Source organism: Mangifera indica, unplaced genomic scaffold (genome assembly GCF_011075055.1).
Source record: "Mangifera indica cultivar Alphonso unplaced genomic scaffold, CATAS_Mindica_2.1 Un_0160, whole genome shotgun sequence".
Lineage (NCBI taxonomy): Eukaryota > Viridiplantae > Streptophyta > Magnoliopsida > Sapindales > Anacardiaceae > Mangifera > Mangifera indica.
In genome coordinates this window covers 10,260-29,063 of record NW_025401252.1, presented here as the reverse complement: position 1 = coordinate 29,063, position 18,804 = coordinate 10,260, and the positions used below count along the sequence as shown (strand labels likewise).

The 18,804-nt window shown below is 33.4% G+C and overlaps 1 protein-coding gene across 1 annotated transcript; it reads left to right on the top strand.

Annotated features, from left to right (window-relative positions):
• Positions 1-14,028: 14,028 nt before the first annotated feature.
• LOC123208217 (B-box zinc finger protein 24-like) lies at positions 14,029-17,009 on the top strand. Its single transcript, XM_044625602.1, has 3 exons — positions 14,029-14,625; positions 15,976-16,275; positions 16,518-17,009. The coding sequence occupies exons 1-3, from the start codon at positions 14,443-14,445 to the stop codon at positions 16,746-16,748; spliced, it is 714 nt and encodes a 237-aa protein (XP_044481537.1). The 5' UTR covers positions 14,029-14,442; the 3' UTR covers positions 16,749-17,009.
• Positions 17,010-18,804: the final 1,795 nt, after the last annotated feature.

Here is an 18,804-nt window from a genome sequence, read left to right as displayed (position 1 = left end):
CAATAATAATAACATTTTAACCTTTTATCTCAGAAACAACAACAAAGGTCGTACCTTCTCATTTATGCATAAAAAACAAATACTAGATGCCAAGCTGTCTATGAATCTTTAAAAAAAAAAAAAAGAGCGTTAATGTGGACCTGCTTGTTTGCCAAAATGAGAACAACAACATATCTTAATCCTCTTCGTGCAAAAGAGTCAGAAACTTATAACAGAGACTGCTAAAGGATGAAAACTCAAAAAGTATGCATCAGTAAGGCATTTAAATAGTCAACAAGGCTAACATGAAGATAAAGGCACTAACAGCATAGACTATTATTTTTATTAATTTTCAATTAGAGTACCAAACAAAAAACAGAATGGGAAACAAAAAGGAGTAGACATGCCAAAACCCGTGATACGTCTTAATAGCTATTATTCATATGATACAACATCCTTAAAATATAAAAAAGGATTGATTAACCAATAAAAAATACCAGTAATTTTACATAAAAATTTGCTTCTATATCATATCAAGAATTCAAAGGCTTCCTTTACATCATAATAAAAAAAAAAAAAAAAGGATTCACTTTGATGGAACAATAAAACCCCCGCATCAAAACCAATCAATGCTGAAACCTAAAAACACATAAAAAATTAGGATTTACCAATTTCTGCTTGATTCTCGGTCACATATTGTTCTCGTCGTCATCAATTGGTCGATCGTCCTCTCAGTTTATCGCTTGGTCTCCATCAATTGGATTTCGTCTCTCCTCATCATCCGTCGATCGTTCGTCATATTGATTATCCTAGCACAGTCTCATTTGTTCCTCTTAGTTGGTTGCCACTTGCTCGGTCGTTGCAGGTCACTGATTTTGGAAGATGTTAGGAATAATGCACTAGGTTGGGAGTTGAGGTGTCAATGGCCGGGCTGACTTCGGCTCGACCCATTGAGCTAACGGGCCCGGCGAGGTCAGGCTTGAGTCTTATATAATAATGGGTCTTCAGACTGGAGCGGCCTATTAATATATAAAGGCCCAAAGTCTGCCTTATATATAGGGTCGGATCGGGTTAGACCTTAATTGGGTTAGACTGGATCTCAAATGGGTTGGCTCAGCCCATTTAAACAATTTTTTAATTTAATTAAAAATTTTAAATACAAATTATTTTTAATTATTAAAACCGAAGATAATACCTCGAACATTTTATTTATAATCTTTCATTTGTGGCTAAAGAATATTATGATTACATGATAAAAAATATTATAAATTTATAATATAGTACAAATAAATTAATTTACACACTATATAAATTACAAACATAAATAAAATATATATATTACACCATTAATCTACTCATTTTTAACATCTAAATCTCTGAATTCTTTTGATATTAAATTCATTCATAATATTTTGTAATGATAAAATTGAAATGAAAATGAAATTATAAACACAAAGAATTATTATTTGTTAATTCAAATAGTTTTTGAAAGAAATATGATAAAAGAAAATGAGATTAAAAATATAATAAAAGAATTGAGATTGAAAAAATTGAAATTGAAGAATAATTGGATTGGTTTATATAGGAAAAAAATAAATAAATAAAAAAACTTAAACAAATAAATAAAGTTAAAAGGGCAAAAGCGAAATTCTGCCACAAAGACAAAAGTCGTTGCCCTTTGATTTTATTTTTAAATTTTCATTTTTTTAAATAGTAACGGCCTAAACTAGGCTAGCCCATGGCTTTAATATTAAAGTCCATGGCTAGACCTGAAAAGGCCCGACATGTTACAGTTTTAGGTCAGGTCTTATCAGGTTAGGCTTTAAATTCGTGCTTCGAATTAAGTCTTCATTTGACCCGACCTAGTTGACATGTCTAGTTGGGAGAGACGATATTTTTTGGAGAAGTAGAATGGAAATTGATATAGATATTTTGATTTTGTAATTGATATAGAGATGACAAATCCATGCAAGAGAGAAGAGGATTAAATCCTAAGGGGGTATTTGTTAGTTTTCAAATTTTGGATTGAGAGAAAATTGTAATATTTCTAAATTTAAGGAGAAAAATATAACAAAACTTTAATTTTTGAGTAAATAATGATTTTACCTCTAATCCTAATTGAAATTTTTAATAAAAATCTGTTAATTGATGAATGTTTGAATTTTAAAAAATTGGAGAGTGAAAGTTTGAGATTTCACTGTGTCATAGGTGGGAATAGGTCTTTTGGCCTATCTTTTAATATAAAAGAATGCTCTTCAATTCAACGCCAAACTACGTCAAATTGGAATTCAAAAAATACATATACTGGTTAGGCTTATTGTAGTTGAACCTCTTAATAAACTTGAATTAGTTTAATTCAGATAGATTTAGATTTGAATCAAGCTAATATGGTTTCAAAAATCGATTCGATTTAATTTGATTCAACTCAAATGTGTTTAGTTCAAATTTAACCAAACGATTTAGCTCATTTTTTAAATTGAGTTGAACTTAAGCTAGTCGAGTCAAACTCCTTTCATTTCAAGTTGGATTTGGTTTTAAGAACTAGTTAACCCTTCTGATTTGAACTTGTCTCGAATTTGAGTTAAATCGAACTGAATTAAACAAACTTTCAAGCCCAAGTTAACTTGATTCAGACCAAATTTTACTAATAATAACGGGCTTATAAGTCTTTTAGTGAGAAATTTAAAAAGTCCATCATTAAAAATTTAAATTTATTTAGTTATATCGAAAGTATAAACAATTTGTCGTAAAAATCACAAAATAATACTTATAACGACTAGATATTTATCCTTCGTTATAATTTTCTCGTTAAAACTATTTTTTTATAATACATATCATTATAAGATTGAATAATTTTAAATTAAAAATAAAATAATAATCACTCATACAGTAATATGTCAACATATACTTTCATATTACTACCGGTTATTAATAAATGAAGACTCTTAAACTAATTTTATGAATATAAATTTTATATGATTAGAGAGTACACATTTTTTAAGTATACAAAATTGTCAAAACGTGTTTATTATCATTATTATTATTATTTAAGAAATAATACCAAAGACGAGAAAAAAATTTTAAATATTTTTTTCATATGTAAGCATAAATCAAACTAATTCCAGGATCACAGAAAACATACCCGGTTGCCTGAATCTGACAATTAATGATGATTTGGTGATCCGATGCACTCTTGGAAATATCCACAACACAATTTGCTGATTTTCTCTCTCGTTTTTGCAAGAGTTCTTCCAGAGAATTGATTTGGAAGAGTACTGTAATTCTGTTTCTGTTTTGCTTCAGTTAACTTCCCAATGGAAGTTACATTCTTTTAAATAAGAAGGGAAGTGGCAGTTATTAAAAATAACTGTCAAGGGCAATATAGTAATATCGCCTATCATGGGTTAGTCTTATAACCCTAATAGATCGGGTCAATCCATTATGGGTGGACCGAATCCAATATCTCCCACTCACACATGATGGGTGATTCGAATCACAATACTCTTCTACAGAAATCTTACAGAACAGAGCAATTCATACTAGCAAATGTGTCGTGCGACCTTGCGAGCAACCTGCACTTGGGAGCTAATTTACTATGCATCTATTAGGAATAACATAATCGCTTCAACCCAAAATAAAATAAAGCGTTAGTCTCACAGCACCCCAGACTTACTTGATAACACTAGCTCCCTTTAATTCCTTATTTATTATTATTGTGTTATATTCCTATGTATCCATGATCAAGTCTAATCTCATGTATGAGTGACATAATCGGCCGACCAATGGACACACGTAATATATAAGTCTTCTTCATCTACTCGAAATTCTCAATTTAAACTTAGCTGCTTTTCTAGTCATGTTCCATAGACCGAATCATTCATAGCCATGTGTTCCAAGCTAAGATAGCAACACTAAGAATAAACATCAAATAAAAGCAAAGAGTCAAAGGGTACCATCATAAGGTAATCCTCATAAAGTCTCACACAGTGAAGGAGCAGAGATTCATCCTTCCACTACTTCAAGCGATCGTCTTATTCAAGCACACATGGTATGAATCATGTGCTATAATGTGTATCTTTTCAAAATGTCATTACCAACATTGTACAGATCTTAGTTCAGTCGCTGCACTCAGCGCCTAACCTGAGTTCTTAATCATCTCTCCAATCTTACAGGTATCTTTATCTATTAAGAACTCATATCTGGCATTCACAAGTTATTTGGATGTGGGGAATCCAAATCGGTCATTTTCAAACCTATCATGGCATGACCTCATCTTGATTAATCATCAAGGCGACATATCAAATAATTCATTTCTTGAACAATTCTCATTTTATAAGTGCGCTCTTTAAGCGGCATCAACCTCAAGAAATATGTCTCATCCTTGCACGTTCTCCTCAGCGTCAAAGGCAATTGCTCGTGTGAGAGAGCCAATCAAACTTGTGTGACATTATCATCTTGTTGAGATTTCAAAAAAAAACTATGTGTATATCCATAAACACCATGAATTCAAACACAAAATAAATTCAAATTATTTGATGTTATAACGTTGTGTTACAAGTACAATATATACTCAACAAGTCATCTATCATATTTTACGCAAGCCAAAGGACTTAATATATGCAAGATATACATCTCTTGAGATCGATTTAGTTAGAGGATTAGTAATCATGTTATGCGTAGAAATATATTGTACCATCACTTCTTTCTTCGAAATGATGTCTCTGACAAAGTTATATCTAGTGTCGATATGTTTGGTTCTATTGTGGAATTTGAGATCCTTTGTGAAAGCTATCGCAGCTTGATTATCACAATGCATAACTATAGGACCAACTGATGCATCCATTACACCAAAATTCTCAAAAAATCTTTTCAACCAAACAGCTTCTTGCACAGCAGCAGAACATGCTACAAATTCTGCTTCCATTGTGGATAAGGCTATGCACGTTTGTTTCTTACTGCTCCAAGATATAACGCCATTTTGGAGTAAGAAAGCATAACCTGAAGTTGATTTGCGTTGGTCCAAGTCAACACCCCAGTCAGCATCCGAATAGCCAACGATACGTAAATCCTTTCCTTGGTAGCATAAACAATAATCCACAGTGCCTTTCAGATATCTCAATATCCTCTTTACAACCTTCCAGTGATCCCTTTCTAGATTCGATTGATATCGACTAACTAATCCAACAGCGAAGCATATATCGAGACGAGTACACATCATCGCATATATGAGACTTCCAACCGCATTTGAATAAGATACTAGAGATATTTTATTTATTTCGTTTTAAGTCTTTGGACACAAGTCTTGGCTCAATGAATCGCCTTTTAACACAGGATTATCTATGGGCTTGTAGTTTCCTATGTTGAATCGTTCTAAAATCTTTTGGATATAACGCTCTTGTGACAGAGTCAAAAGTCTCTTTGAACGATCCCTTTTGATTTTTTATTCCTAAAATATAATCTGCTTCACCCATATCCTTCATGTCAAAATTTACAGATAACCAATTTTTAATGATCATCACATATTCCAAATCACTCTCAGCTATCAGCACATCATCCACATAAAGAGATAAAATTGCAAATTTATCATCAGCTCTTTTCACATAAACACAATGATCTTGTTCTAACATCTTAAAATTATAAGACAATACTGCCTTATGAAATTTTAAGTACCATTGTCTTGATGACTGTTTTAGGCCATATATAGATTTTTGGAGCTTGCACACTTTACGCTCTTGGCCTTTTATCACGAAACCTACAGGTTGATCCATGTAGATTTCTTCGTCAAGCTCTTCATTAAGAAAAGCTGTTTTGACATCTATCTGATGCAATTCTAGATCTAAGTGTGCTACTATAGCTAGAATGGCACGGATTGAAGTAAATCTCACAACGGGCGAAAAGGTTTCTTCATAATCTATACCTTCTTGTTGAGTATAGCCTTTTGCCACTAGGCGAGCTTTGTATCTATCTATTAAGTCATCCGCCTTTCGTTTAATTTTGAGAATCCATTTATTCCTAATGGGTTTTCGACCTGGCGGTAAGTCCACTAGACTCCAAACTTTGTTAAGTTCCATGGATTTCATTTCTTCCTCTAATGCTTCTTGCCACTTTTCCTTATTAAGGGATGATAGAGCTTCTTTGATATTTTTAAGCTCATCGTCTTCAAGAGGAGCAGTTATGAAAACTTCATTTTCAATTTCGAAATGTCTCTTGGGGATTCGAGAACGTTCGCTCCTACGTAATTGAGGATCTTCGCTCCCACTATCCGAAATAGGTTGGAGCATAACCTCATTGCTCCCACTATCTGGAACAGGTAGAGACATCGTCTTTTGTGACACAACTAATGGTCACTGGGATGAACCTTTTTCACATTCCTCTTCCGTTTCATACAAATGAAGACTTTTATCGATATCACCCTTTTTAGAAAATTCATTTTCTATGAACGTCACATTTCGAGATTCTATTTCAGTCATTCTTCCATCAGAGTCCTCTCCTATGAACACGTACCCTTTGGAGTGTTCAGAATATCTTATAAAGATACATTTCTTATCTCTTGGACCCAATTTTCCGAATTTATGGAATGTGTCATGGATATATACAACAGACCCCTAAGGACGTATCATATTTAATTCACGTTTCGTACCTGTTTATAACTCATAAGGTGTAGAAGTTACTGACTTAGTAGGCACACAGTTAAGTATATAAGTCGCAGTCAATAAAACATCTCCCCAATACGAAATTGGAAGATTTGCTTGTGCCATCATAGACCTAACCATTTCCAACAGTGTTCGATTTTGTCTCTCGGCTACACCATTTTGTTGTGGAGTTCTAGGAATCATCAATTGCCTCATAATTCCTTTTTCACTACATAATTCCTTAAATTCGATAGATAAATATTCACGACCTCGATCAGTTCTCAAGGCTTTTATTCTTTTGTCCAACTGATTCTCAACCTCATTCATATAATGTCTAAAGCAATCTATTATTTCTGACTTATGGGAGATCAAATAGACATAACTAAAACGTGAATAATCATCTATGAAAGTGATGAAATAGAATGCTCCTTTTCTAGCTCTAACATCCATAGGTCCACAAATATCTGAGTGTACAAGTTGTAGAGGAACTTTAGCTTTAACAGCTTGCCAAAAGGTTTTCTAGTAGTTTTTCCTGTTAGACAATGCTCACAAATAGGCAAATCTACTTTCGTGACAGGTCCTAATAAAACTTCACGGGTCAGTCTGTTCATTCTTTCTTGGCCAATATGCCCTAATCTAGCATGCCATTTATTTGCATCCACATCTAGAGTATTAGGAGTTGCAAATAAAGAAAAACTAACAGTATTATCATTAATACAATTTAAGGTGTCCAACACCATAAAACTTTCAGACATCAATCCACATCCATAAAACATATCATTATAAAAAAGTTTAACTAAGTTTTCAGAGAAAATAAAACAATATCCCAGTTTTAACAGAACCATTACAGAGACCAAATTTCGTCGAATTTTTGGAGCATATAAAACATCATATAGGTACAAGGTTTGACCACCGCGAAAAACCAATTCGCATGTGCCCATTCCTTTTACTTCAACTTTGGTATTATTACCTACATATATCCACCGTGTTTCCCTCGGTATTCGACGAAATTCTACGAAAGTGTCTCTGTCACGAGCTACATGGTCTGTGGCTCCTGAGTCTACAGTCCACATAGGATGAGATTCAGTTAAGAAAACGGTACTAGAAATATAAATCTCACAATTTGAGACAAGATAAGACAATACCTTTTTCAGCTCCGTGCATTCACGGGCGAAATGACCCTTGTTACCACAATTATAACAGGTCAGTTTAGACTTATCTCTTTTCCCATAGCGTTTGCCTCTTTTGCGCTTGAACCGTTTGTTCTTGTTCACAGGTCTTTGGACGATCTCTTTTCCTTTTTTAAATTTTTGCCATTTTCTCTTATAGCCAGAAAACTTCTTCGAACTGGACTCAGCAACATATGTTTGAACATTTAGTCCAGCAGCCTCTAGGCGCTCAGCTTCCAGTTCAAGATGGCGAGCAATATCATCAAAAGTCCTGATATTGTCATTATGGGTCATGTTCACTTTCATGTGCTCCCAACTATCAAGAAGAAATTGTATAACAACCTGCACTTGTTGTTCATCAGTCAGTTCATGCCCAGCTTTCTTCAGCTCAGTTATCATGTTTGACATTTCCTTTAGATGTTGCTTCATCAGCTTATTGGAAACTTTCTTATATGCGTCGAACTTGATGGTCAACTGTCGTAGTTTAGAGACAGTCATTCCTCCAAACTTTTCTTTCAATATTACCCACATAGCATTTGCAATTTCAAATTGCTCATACGATAAGCAATATCATCATTCATTGAGCTGATGAGTATTCCTCTGGCAGTCGAATCTTTCTTTTTCCAGGAATTATAAGCGTCCATATTACGCTTATGTTGGGCATTATTAGGATTTTGCCCCTCAACTAGCTGGGGCTCATCCATAACCTGATTAACAGCTACCAAGGCATCATGTTCATCTAGGATATAGTGCATTCTCATTCTCCATATTTTATAATTGTCTCCATTCAATCTTTCTCCCTTATTCAAATCGGTAATTATGTTTTTCGAAGCCATTTCAATATATAACTACAGAGATACGCAACACAACACCAACAATAAGATATATACACATTTTATTGTCGCAATTGTGCATTAAAGATTAAAATATGTCACATAAGACATAGAGTCGAAAGTTCACTATGTTTCCAATCATCGTCTATGACACAAATGTTTTATATTTTAACAATTAATCCAATCGCGTCAATGTATATTCCAAACGAGAATAATTTAATTCTACCAGTCTCAGAATTCCCACAAATAATCCATAAAACATATATATTATTTCAACATGGAGAATTCAACATAACCATAATTCAAAAATAAACAAATATGCATGAAATAAATATGGACATGAAATTCAATGACTATGACTAACTTCTGAACAATCCTTGGCTTGAGATTTGTACAATTTAAAACATGACATCTTGTTAATTAAACGCTCTTCATATTTATAGGGATTTGATCTCCATCAATCAGATTGAGAAAAAACATTTTCTTTATCTCTAACAATACTAGGAGTAATTTTATCTAAGATAAAGTTATTATCATGCTTGCGATAGCCTACATGCTTCGCACTTCGTTGATTTGGGAAAATGGAGAGTGATGTAGATTTTCTTATATTCATTACAATTCTACGTTCTTCAGCGAGCTGTAATTCATCCACACATTGCCAATAATTTTTGAATTTCTTGCCCCAAACAAGATTAGAAATTATTGAAGTCCAATAATTTGGCAATGATCTTAGTAATCCAGATATTTTCTCCTTTTCAGTTAATTTTATGCTCTTGTCTTTTAAATCGTTATATCTCTCATGCATGACACCAAGATGAGTAAAAAGATTGTGCACTGGATTCATCTTATAGTTCAGATAGTAGTCCTTAGTCAACATGTTCACCATATATATATGACCAACAAATGGACAATAATAAATTATACATGCATAACAATATAAACAACACATGTTCACATGTTTAGCAAAGTATAATTCAAAACCATGATCAAAATAACACCTATAAGTGTTTAATTCATGTATAAACAAATCACACAGAATTGAATCTAAGCTAATATAAACTGCTGAGAATTAATAGAAGCATGCACGCGCTTCCACTCGCCAAAATAATGTCTCACGCGCTTCCACGTGCCGAACAACTCAATTCACGCGTCGTCACGCGCCTCCAAGCGTCGGATCTAGATCCACACGCGTCGCCACGCGTTGGATCTAGATCCACACGTGCCGCCACACGCACTCACGCGCGGTCAAAGCGCTGACCGTTGACTGGTCAATAGTTTGATAGTTGACCGATCAATAGTTGACCGGTTTACCATGGGTTAGGATCCGGGTTGGGTCGACCCAATTGACTAAACGGGTTGAACCGTTGACCATCGGGTTTGACCAACCTGTTGACCATTCGAGTCGGGCAATTGGGTTTTCCCAACCCGATTGCGACCCGCGACGTAGTATGAATCCTAACATTTTGACGGCAAAATTAGCTGTCTTACGGTCACCCTCCGGTGACAATTTCATAGGGCTTTTGAAGCCCGTGACACGACGATTAAGTTCCATCAAATTTCAGGTGAATTTTGGCGAATTAAATTCATGAATGTCACGGTTTTTGGGTGATGCATAGACCACTGAATTTCATCCAATTTCATGCGATTTCGTGCAATTTTTTTCTAATTAATCATGAAACTAATATCCAGGATTCATCCTAACATGATTCTAAGCATCAATTTCATAAAATTGCAACAAATCCATCAATAAGCATAATCATCCGTACGCATTATTTAATAAATAAATTACTGTTCACGTAATTCAATCCCTAAACATGCTTCCTAATCATGTTTATATCACCAATATCACAATTGCACAGATATAAGTGGCTTTGATACCAATGTAAGCATAAATCAAACTAATTCCAGGATCACAGAAAACATATCTGGTTGCCTGAATCTGACAATTGATGATGATTTAGTGATCCGATGCACTCTTGAGAATATCCACAACACAATTTGCTGATTTTCTCTCTCGTTTCTACAAGAGTTCTTACAGAGAATTGATTTGGAAGAGTACTGTAATTCTGTTTCTGTTTTGCTTCAGTTAACTTCCCAATGGAAGTTACATTCTTTTAAATAAGAGGGGGAGTGACAGTTATTAAAAATAACTGTCAAGGGTAATATAGTAATATCGTCTATCATGGGTTAGTCTTATAACCCTAATGGATCGGGTCAACCCATCATGGGTGGACCGGATCCAATATCATATTTATTGTATTTTCAATATATAGTTATCTATTTTGATTTTTCATATTTATTAAAATGTGAAAATATCAAAAGACAATATATCCCATATTTTTCCTCATCGTTTGAGATTTTCTTGTTATTTATTGTATTTTCGGTTTTTTTTAGTCATATACATTGTTTTTATTTCTTACTCTCTTTTGCTTATTTTGTATTAAAAAAAGAAAATGATGAACAGAGGATTGTTTTTCAAAATAAAAGAAATCAAAAGAATCAAAATTAAAGTGAATATACTCTAAATTTTTGGGGTAATTTTACCCCTATAACAACTCTTGGATGGCATATTTTTTAATGTCAATTATAGCCTATAAAAATGTCAATTATAAATTTTATTGAATTATTGTGCAACATAACTCTTTGAAAGATACTATTTACCCATGCAAATACTCTAATTCAAAAAAATACTTTTGTGTGGTTGGATCAAAGTTAGAACAACATCAAAATATAAAGGTTTACGAAGAAATAATAAAATTTAAATGTCGGTAAAAATTTTAAAGATTTTATTATTAATTTATAAATATTTCTTAAATTTTTTTTTGAAGTGGGTGCGTTAACTCATGACATCGCTGTTGTTTTAATGAAATAATTTTAATTTTTTCATTGATAAAATTTGAAATACCTGTAAAAAATAATATTTTCCTATTAACACCCAATCGTTAAAAAAAAATTATGCCCTTTAGGCTAAAAGCATTTTTGGGTATAAATACTAAAAACCTCACAACAAATTGTTAAAAAATCAATGACAATTTGATTTGAATAGAGCTTTTTCTTACCAAACAAAAATATTAAAAAGTTAAAACCTGAAAAAGATTGACCTCAATAAAATAATAATAAGAATAATAATTTCTATATGAGGTGATATATAATTTATTAATGACATTATCTTATTTAATTTATCATATAATAAAATATTTTAGTAATATTATTTTACTAAAATGATATGATATGTAATAAAAAAATAATTTGATTATCACATTTATTTTAAAAATTAAAAGAGTGTCAAAATAGTCTTAATTTTATTATAATTTTATCCTTATTAAATTTTATAACAAAAATACTTTTATTTTCAATTGAAATAATGATAAACCCTAAACCCTTATTGTGATTATTTTACCTTCACTTACACAATTTTTAACATAAAACTACCTCTATTTTTAATTAAAATTACAAGTCATCCTAACCGAGGTCAATTTAATCCCAAGCGTCCTGTTGTTGCAGTGCGACTAGTCTACCCACCCAGATTGTGTTCTCATACCTCTGCCTCTATTTGTGCATGAATGATATGGTCTAGATTGTCTTCTTATTGTGTTGTGTTACCTCCAAATCGTGTTCTCATCTCATCAACACCATGACTACTCTTGTGATGTTGATCGAGGGTAAAGGAGCAGGCATTGGTCGTCGCCACACATGCTTAGATTGTCTGGAGCACTAGATTGTCTTTAAGCACCAATTGTCAGAACTCTTTAATTTAATCTAAACCTTTTAATTTATTATAGTTTTTCTTTTGTCATTTCTCCTCTATCTCTTTACCTTTGATTTGCCATACTTTCCTTTTGCCTTTGATATAGTTTAACATATTTAGTCATTTCAATATTATTTTATTAATGTCAATTAAATACAATAATAATTTATATAATTAATTTAACTAAACACAATACTAATTTATATTCATTAACTTTTTAAGTAATTTAATGTTTATAGTGAACTTCACAATTTAAGTAATCTTCTATTTTTTATTATAAAAATTTTTTAAACCAGACATCCCTCCGAGTAATGGGATACCTTAATTAACAGGTTATCGATTTTGTGAAGTTAGCATTTCAAAATCACATTATAAGATTGATTAAACAAATTGGCCGAAGGAATTATTCCCATACAAAGTTTACTCTTTTTCTAAGTTTTTATTCATTAATTTTAAAAAACTTAAATATTCATTTATCTGTTAATTTTTGTTGTTATTGTTATAGGCACAATCATTATTTTAAAAAAAGAATAATTCATCCTCATTTTTCACCTTAATTTAAAAAATTCACAATTTTCCCTTAACTTAATTTTTAAAAGTTACTTTTTCACCCCCACCATTTAGGGTTCCTATGGTTTCCATATTTTAGGGTTAACAACCACCCCCCTCAAGGTTTAAAACATTACTTGAACCCCCAAAACTTCATTCTTTTTTTCCAATGACTGTTCTTCTCGATGATTCCCTTTGACGTGTCGTCAACCCAACCACCAATAAGCTTTCTCCTTCCCTTGTGGTTTCCCAAAATGGAAACCACAAAAAACATAATCGAAGTGGTCGAATTATAGCACAAATCTATGCATTGGCTAATGTCGCACATATGACATCTAGGTCCGTGCGACATCAACTGACGATTTGTGAGTTGATTGATGCACAAATCCATGAGACAATCTGGCCACTACAATTAGATTTTCAGTAGTTTCTACATCAAGAAACCACCAAGGAGAGAGAAAGATTATTAGTGGTGGGGCTGATGACGTGTCAGAGAGAATTATAGGGAAGAACGGTTACTAGAAAGAAGAAATAAAATTTTGGGGGTGTAAGTGCAATGTATTGAACTTTGAGGGAAACGGTTGTTAACCTTAAAATATGAAAATCCTAATAACCCTAGATGGTATGGGTGAAAAAAATAAATTTTTAAAATTAAGTTACGAAAAAATTTGTCAGTTTTCAAAACTAATGTGAAAAATGGGGATAAATTATTCTTTTTTAAATAATAATTTTACTCTTAATAATAAGAACAAAAATTAATAGATCGATGAATATTTCAGTTTTTTAAAATTAATGGATAAAAACTTAAAAACAGAAAGTAAACTTTCCATGGGAATAAATCCTTTGACCAAGAAAATTGTATACAAACTTCCACTAATATTTTCTCATACGTTTAATATAATCTAATGATTTTAAATTAAAAAAATGTAAAATTATTACATATCACTGCAAAATTATAACTAATAGAGAATAATTTTATGAATAATTGTATAAATAAATAATTTCTACAAATAATTTGTATAGATGTCATCAATCTTTCCATCAGCCAGCCATCTCCAAGGCATAATTCCCCCGCCGTATCCGATCTCCTTAATTAAAGCCAAAAAATTTGTCGCCACAAGCTAAAGTGGCAGACTTTTTGACAGCCACACATGGCTGATAATGAGTGATGACTTCAAGACCCCTAGACCATACATTACTCTGTTGTATCAACTAGTTTTCTTCCTTCTGATTTGCAAAATCTAAATCCTTATCTTCCTTCATTCTCCTCCAGTCATTCAACTCTTTCTGTATCTTCCACTATACATTATCGATCACCTCACTTTCTTCAGTATTATTACTGCACCTTCCCTTACATTCTCTCGTTTTCTTCCTTTTTTTTTTCTGTTTTGAGTTTTTCTACTTGAGGTTTTCTCAAAAGGGTTTGAGGTTCTTGCAAGGAAAAGACCTTTAAGAGAGTCAAAATTTGATCTTTGCATCCACATGCATCTGTTTGAAGCTTGAATAGAAAAAGTTTACATCTGGAAGTGAAGATGAAGATTCAGTGTGATGTGTGTGAGAGAGCTCCTGCAACGGTGATTTGTTGTGCAGATGAGGCTGCACTCTGTGCTAAATGCGACATTGATGTACATGCAGCTAACAAACTGGCCAGTAAGCACCAAAGGCTTCTCCTTCAGTGCCTTTCCAACAAGCTTCCTCCATGTGATATTTGCCGAGTAAAGTTGCTTCTTACCCTTTTGTGAAATTTTTTATTCCTTTATAATCCTCATATTCAGGTACTGCTGTTTACAAGAAGGCAAAAACATTCAGATCTAAGCATAGAAAGCACTATACTGAGTATGAAGAGTGTTTTGCAATGGAATTCCCTTGAATATTTGTTATGAATAAGTAAAGACCATATAGGGCCAGTTTTTGTGTTGTTTCTTGTAAATTTTGAACAAGTATTTGGGATATGATTTGTGGGATTTATGTGTATGGTTGAGTTTAGTTGCTTTAATTCTTAAAATATAGCTTCACATGGAAGCTGCCAAAGGTATCGATGAACTAAAATGAGGGATATTTCTGTATACTTTGAAGATCCAAGCTTGATTCCGTTTGGTTCACTCTGTTTGTGTCTTTTGGAATCTTCTTAGTGACATTAAATCACCAATATCCAATTGTTTCCCCATCAGGTTGATCCAACAATTATTTTGAACCTGTTAACTCAACACAACATAACACAAAAAATAATTGAATTGAGACTGAATTTTCTTTTCACATGAAATATAGTTTAAATTGTGTTCAGGTCAATCCAAAATAGAATCATGTTGTGATCGGATTAACACAAAACCAATCAAACTTGACTTGAATGGTTTTTTTCTTTACACCAATATGACAAATCTAGTTTGTTTGTTTTTATATGTTTATAAGTTGGTGTGTTTTCAGTACTACTTATTTAAGTTTATAATGTCTGATGTGTAACATCTTTCTAATTAACTTCTTACCATGCATACATATTAGGACTTAATTATGTTTTATGTAATGCTAATTCTCATTGAATATATGATTCTATAATTTTATCATTTATGTATGTTAATTAATTAAACTAGAATTCTTTTATTTAAGATTTTTATGTTAGAGAACACAATAAGCATATTATTGAATTGCAATAGAATAATTTCGTTTTGATAAAGCGGGTTGTTTTGTGGCAAAATGTAATTTTGTATCAAATTGTTTCATTTAGTGTTAAATGGGTTGTGCTTTGACACAAACCCATTATATAGTTTAGGACAATGCGGATTGTGTCAGGGGTTAGTTTTAAGAGATTTGTATGTGATTCTAATTTAGGTGTAGTTAAGGTCGAGAGCCTCTTACCTGAAATTCAAATTGACATGAACTGTTGCAGGTCTAAATTCATGACATAGAAGAGACGATTTAATTCTCTTTAGCTTCATACCATGATTGATTTCTTGGTTAGCCTTTCTTATTGCACAGTTTGCGCATAAAGCTTGAGGCCTCATTAATATTTTTACTAATTTTCTCGCTGTAGAATTACCATTGATTTCTCTATCTTGTGCGATGTACAGGAAAAGACTGCTTTCATTTTTTGTGTTGAAGACAGAGCTCTCTTCTGTAAGGAGTGTGATGAGCCTATTCATTCAGCCGGTAGCCTTTCGGCAAACCATCAGCGATTCCTGGCAACTGGAATCCGAGTAGGTTTGAGCTCTAGTTGCACCAAGGAGTCTGAGAAAAGCAAGTTTGACCCACCTAATCAGAATGCTCAACAATCTTCTGTCAAAGTGCCTGCACAGCAACAGTCAGGCATTTCATCTCCGTGGGCCATGGATGATCTGCTACAATTTTCAGATTTTGAATCCTCTGAAAAGGTGAGCAAATATATGCATTCATATAACTGTAATTATGGATAATATGCCTGTAGAGCCATATTTGGCTTGCCTTTCAAAACCTTAATATCATAACCTCGATAAAGCACAAGAGATGTTGGACATATATATACATCCCACATCATTTGAGATATTAAGATATGACTGGTTAAAATGTTTCTTAAACTATTAAAACGCTTTTTGGATTGGGGATGTTACACTTAACATCTTTCTTCTGTTTGCAGAAGGAACAAGTTGAGTTTGGAGAGCTTGAATGGCTAGCTGACATGGGACTATTCAGTGAGCAAGTTCCTCAGGAGGGTCTAGCAGCAGCTGAAGTTCCTCAACTTCCCGTTTCCAACTCCAGCAGTGTTTCCTCATTCAGACCTATGAAATCCAGCATGCCGCACAAGAAGCCCAGGATCGAAATACCAGATGATGATGATGAGTATTTCACAGTCCCGGATCTTGGCTAAACAAACACAAGTAACCTCTATAGTGTGAGTGAATAGGTTGATTTTCTATGCATATATACACTCATACATACATGTACATGTGTACTTAAATGTGCATTTGATGTGTTATAATCTCTTGTTGAGATGCTTATTGACCATGTATTTCAAACTTAATTAGAGCTTACAATCTCCAAACACATTACATATAAGAATTTGTGAGGGTGGCTTGTCTAAATTGAGTGAATCAGGAACTTAGTGATGATCAGCAAGGCCTTTTGAGTATGCATTTTGTTGATGGTAAAAATTTCACTAAGGAGAAGTACTTACAATTAGAGGTTTAATTTTACTTGTACAGGTTGGACTTATAGATTTAAAGTCTATGTTTTAAATGATATTGACAAAGTAATGGCATGAGATACCCAAATATTGTCTATATATTTTTGTATAATCCTATATTTATAGAACAAGAGAAAGAGATAATGGTGTAAATGCATAAATAGATGCACCCATATCTTGCATACTGAATTTAGATAACTAAAAAATTCCATTGATTGTGTTATCTCATACAAATAATAGATCCTCTCCTTTCGGGAATCTCTTTCTTCCCATTTGGATGCCCGATCGACGTCGAAGAAGCCTTGAGAGACGAAGAACTTTGAAAGGAGAAGATGTTTTGGGAGGGAGAGGCTGTCAACAATGGAGTCGGAGATGTCGTCGGAGATTTCAAAACGAAACCCTAGGGTGAAACTACCATTTTTTAAAACTTAGGCTAGGGGAAACTTTTAGTTTTTAAAGTTTAGGGAGACAAAAAGAGATAAAATTTTCAAGCGTTAGGATTCTGTTAAATTTAACCGATCATGGGTGGGTAAATGGTATTTCCATAGTTAATGGGGGAAACTTTGAGGATTCAGCATAGTTTGGGTGGGAAATAATCCTTTGGCCTTTGCAAAACTACATTTCCCCTATATTTTTTTAGGGTTCTCTTTGCACAATGGCAAATTTCAATTGAATCCCCTATATTGTTTAGTCTCACAGTTGCCACCCTCACCTTTGTAGGTTTCTAACACCCATCTTCCTCAAATTCTTTCTCATCATATAATCATTTTTCTCTTCCGTCTCTAACATCTCTTCATGCCTAAGATTAAGCCGATATCGATCCTTCCCTTCATTACTAGCGTTCTCTCTTTTCTCAACAACTTTCTCATGATGCAATCTTTCCTTCTTTGCATCATCGTTATTGTGACTCTTTTCTCCTCTTAAGAGTCATAAGCCATCTCCTTAGTGATCGAGTGTCCACCTATGCTCATTGTCGCCAACACACGTCTCTCTCCCTATTACGTCGTGGTTTGACCCTCCATCTCACAAGGTTAAGTTCTTTCTCCAGTTGTTTCTTCTTCACTGGCGGATTCCTCATCTTACTATAGCTCCCAACAGTCCACCTCTTGGACTTTTATTGCCAACAACCACTACTTTTGGATCTCCTTCAATGGTCACACCTCACGTAAAGCCATCACGTTTTCCTATCATGATGACTAATTCTTGCCCTATAGGTTCCTTTCCTTCATTGCCCCAGTTGCCTATAATGACCAACATCGGCAGTTATTTTTCTTCTCTCATGGTGCGTGATAAAAGTCCCAATTTTTGGATGTTCTTGCCATTCATGATCTCCAAAATATCATTGTCAGTAATGCACAACCTCCATCGCCATTCCTTCCTGATGGCACTCATAATCCGGCTCATTCACGTTGGTTATGAGCTGACAAATTAGTTTTGACTTGGATTAAATCAATGGTTTCTCCCATGATTGTTCAAACTTTGTTATTGCCCTGTGTTACAATTCTTGAAGCTTGGTCTTTGCTTGATCGATGTCTTAATCCAAGTTTTGGGATTCATCTTTGATTCATCCATGACAAGTTATGCATTCTCCGAAAAGTTTCCTATCAGATGATGGTTGATTATCTCATTAATGTTAAGTCCATATTTGACTCTTTTGCTACAACTGGGTTTCCTATTTTGGATGGTGATTTTGTGGAGCATATCGTTGATGGCTTAGGTCTTGAGTACCAATCTTTCATCA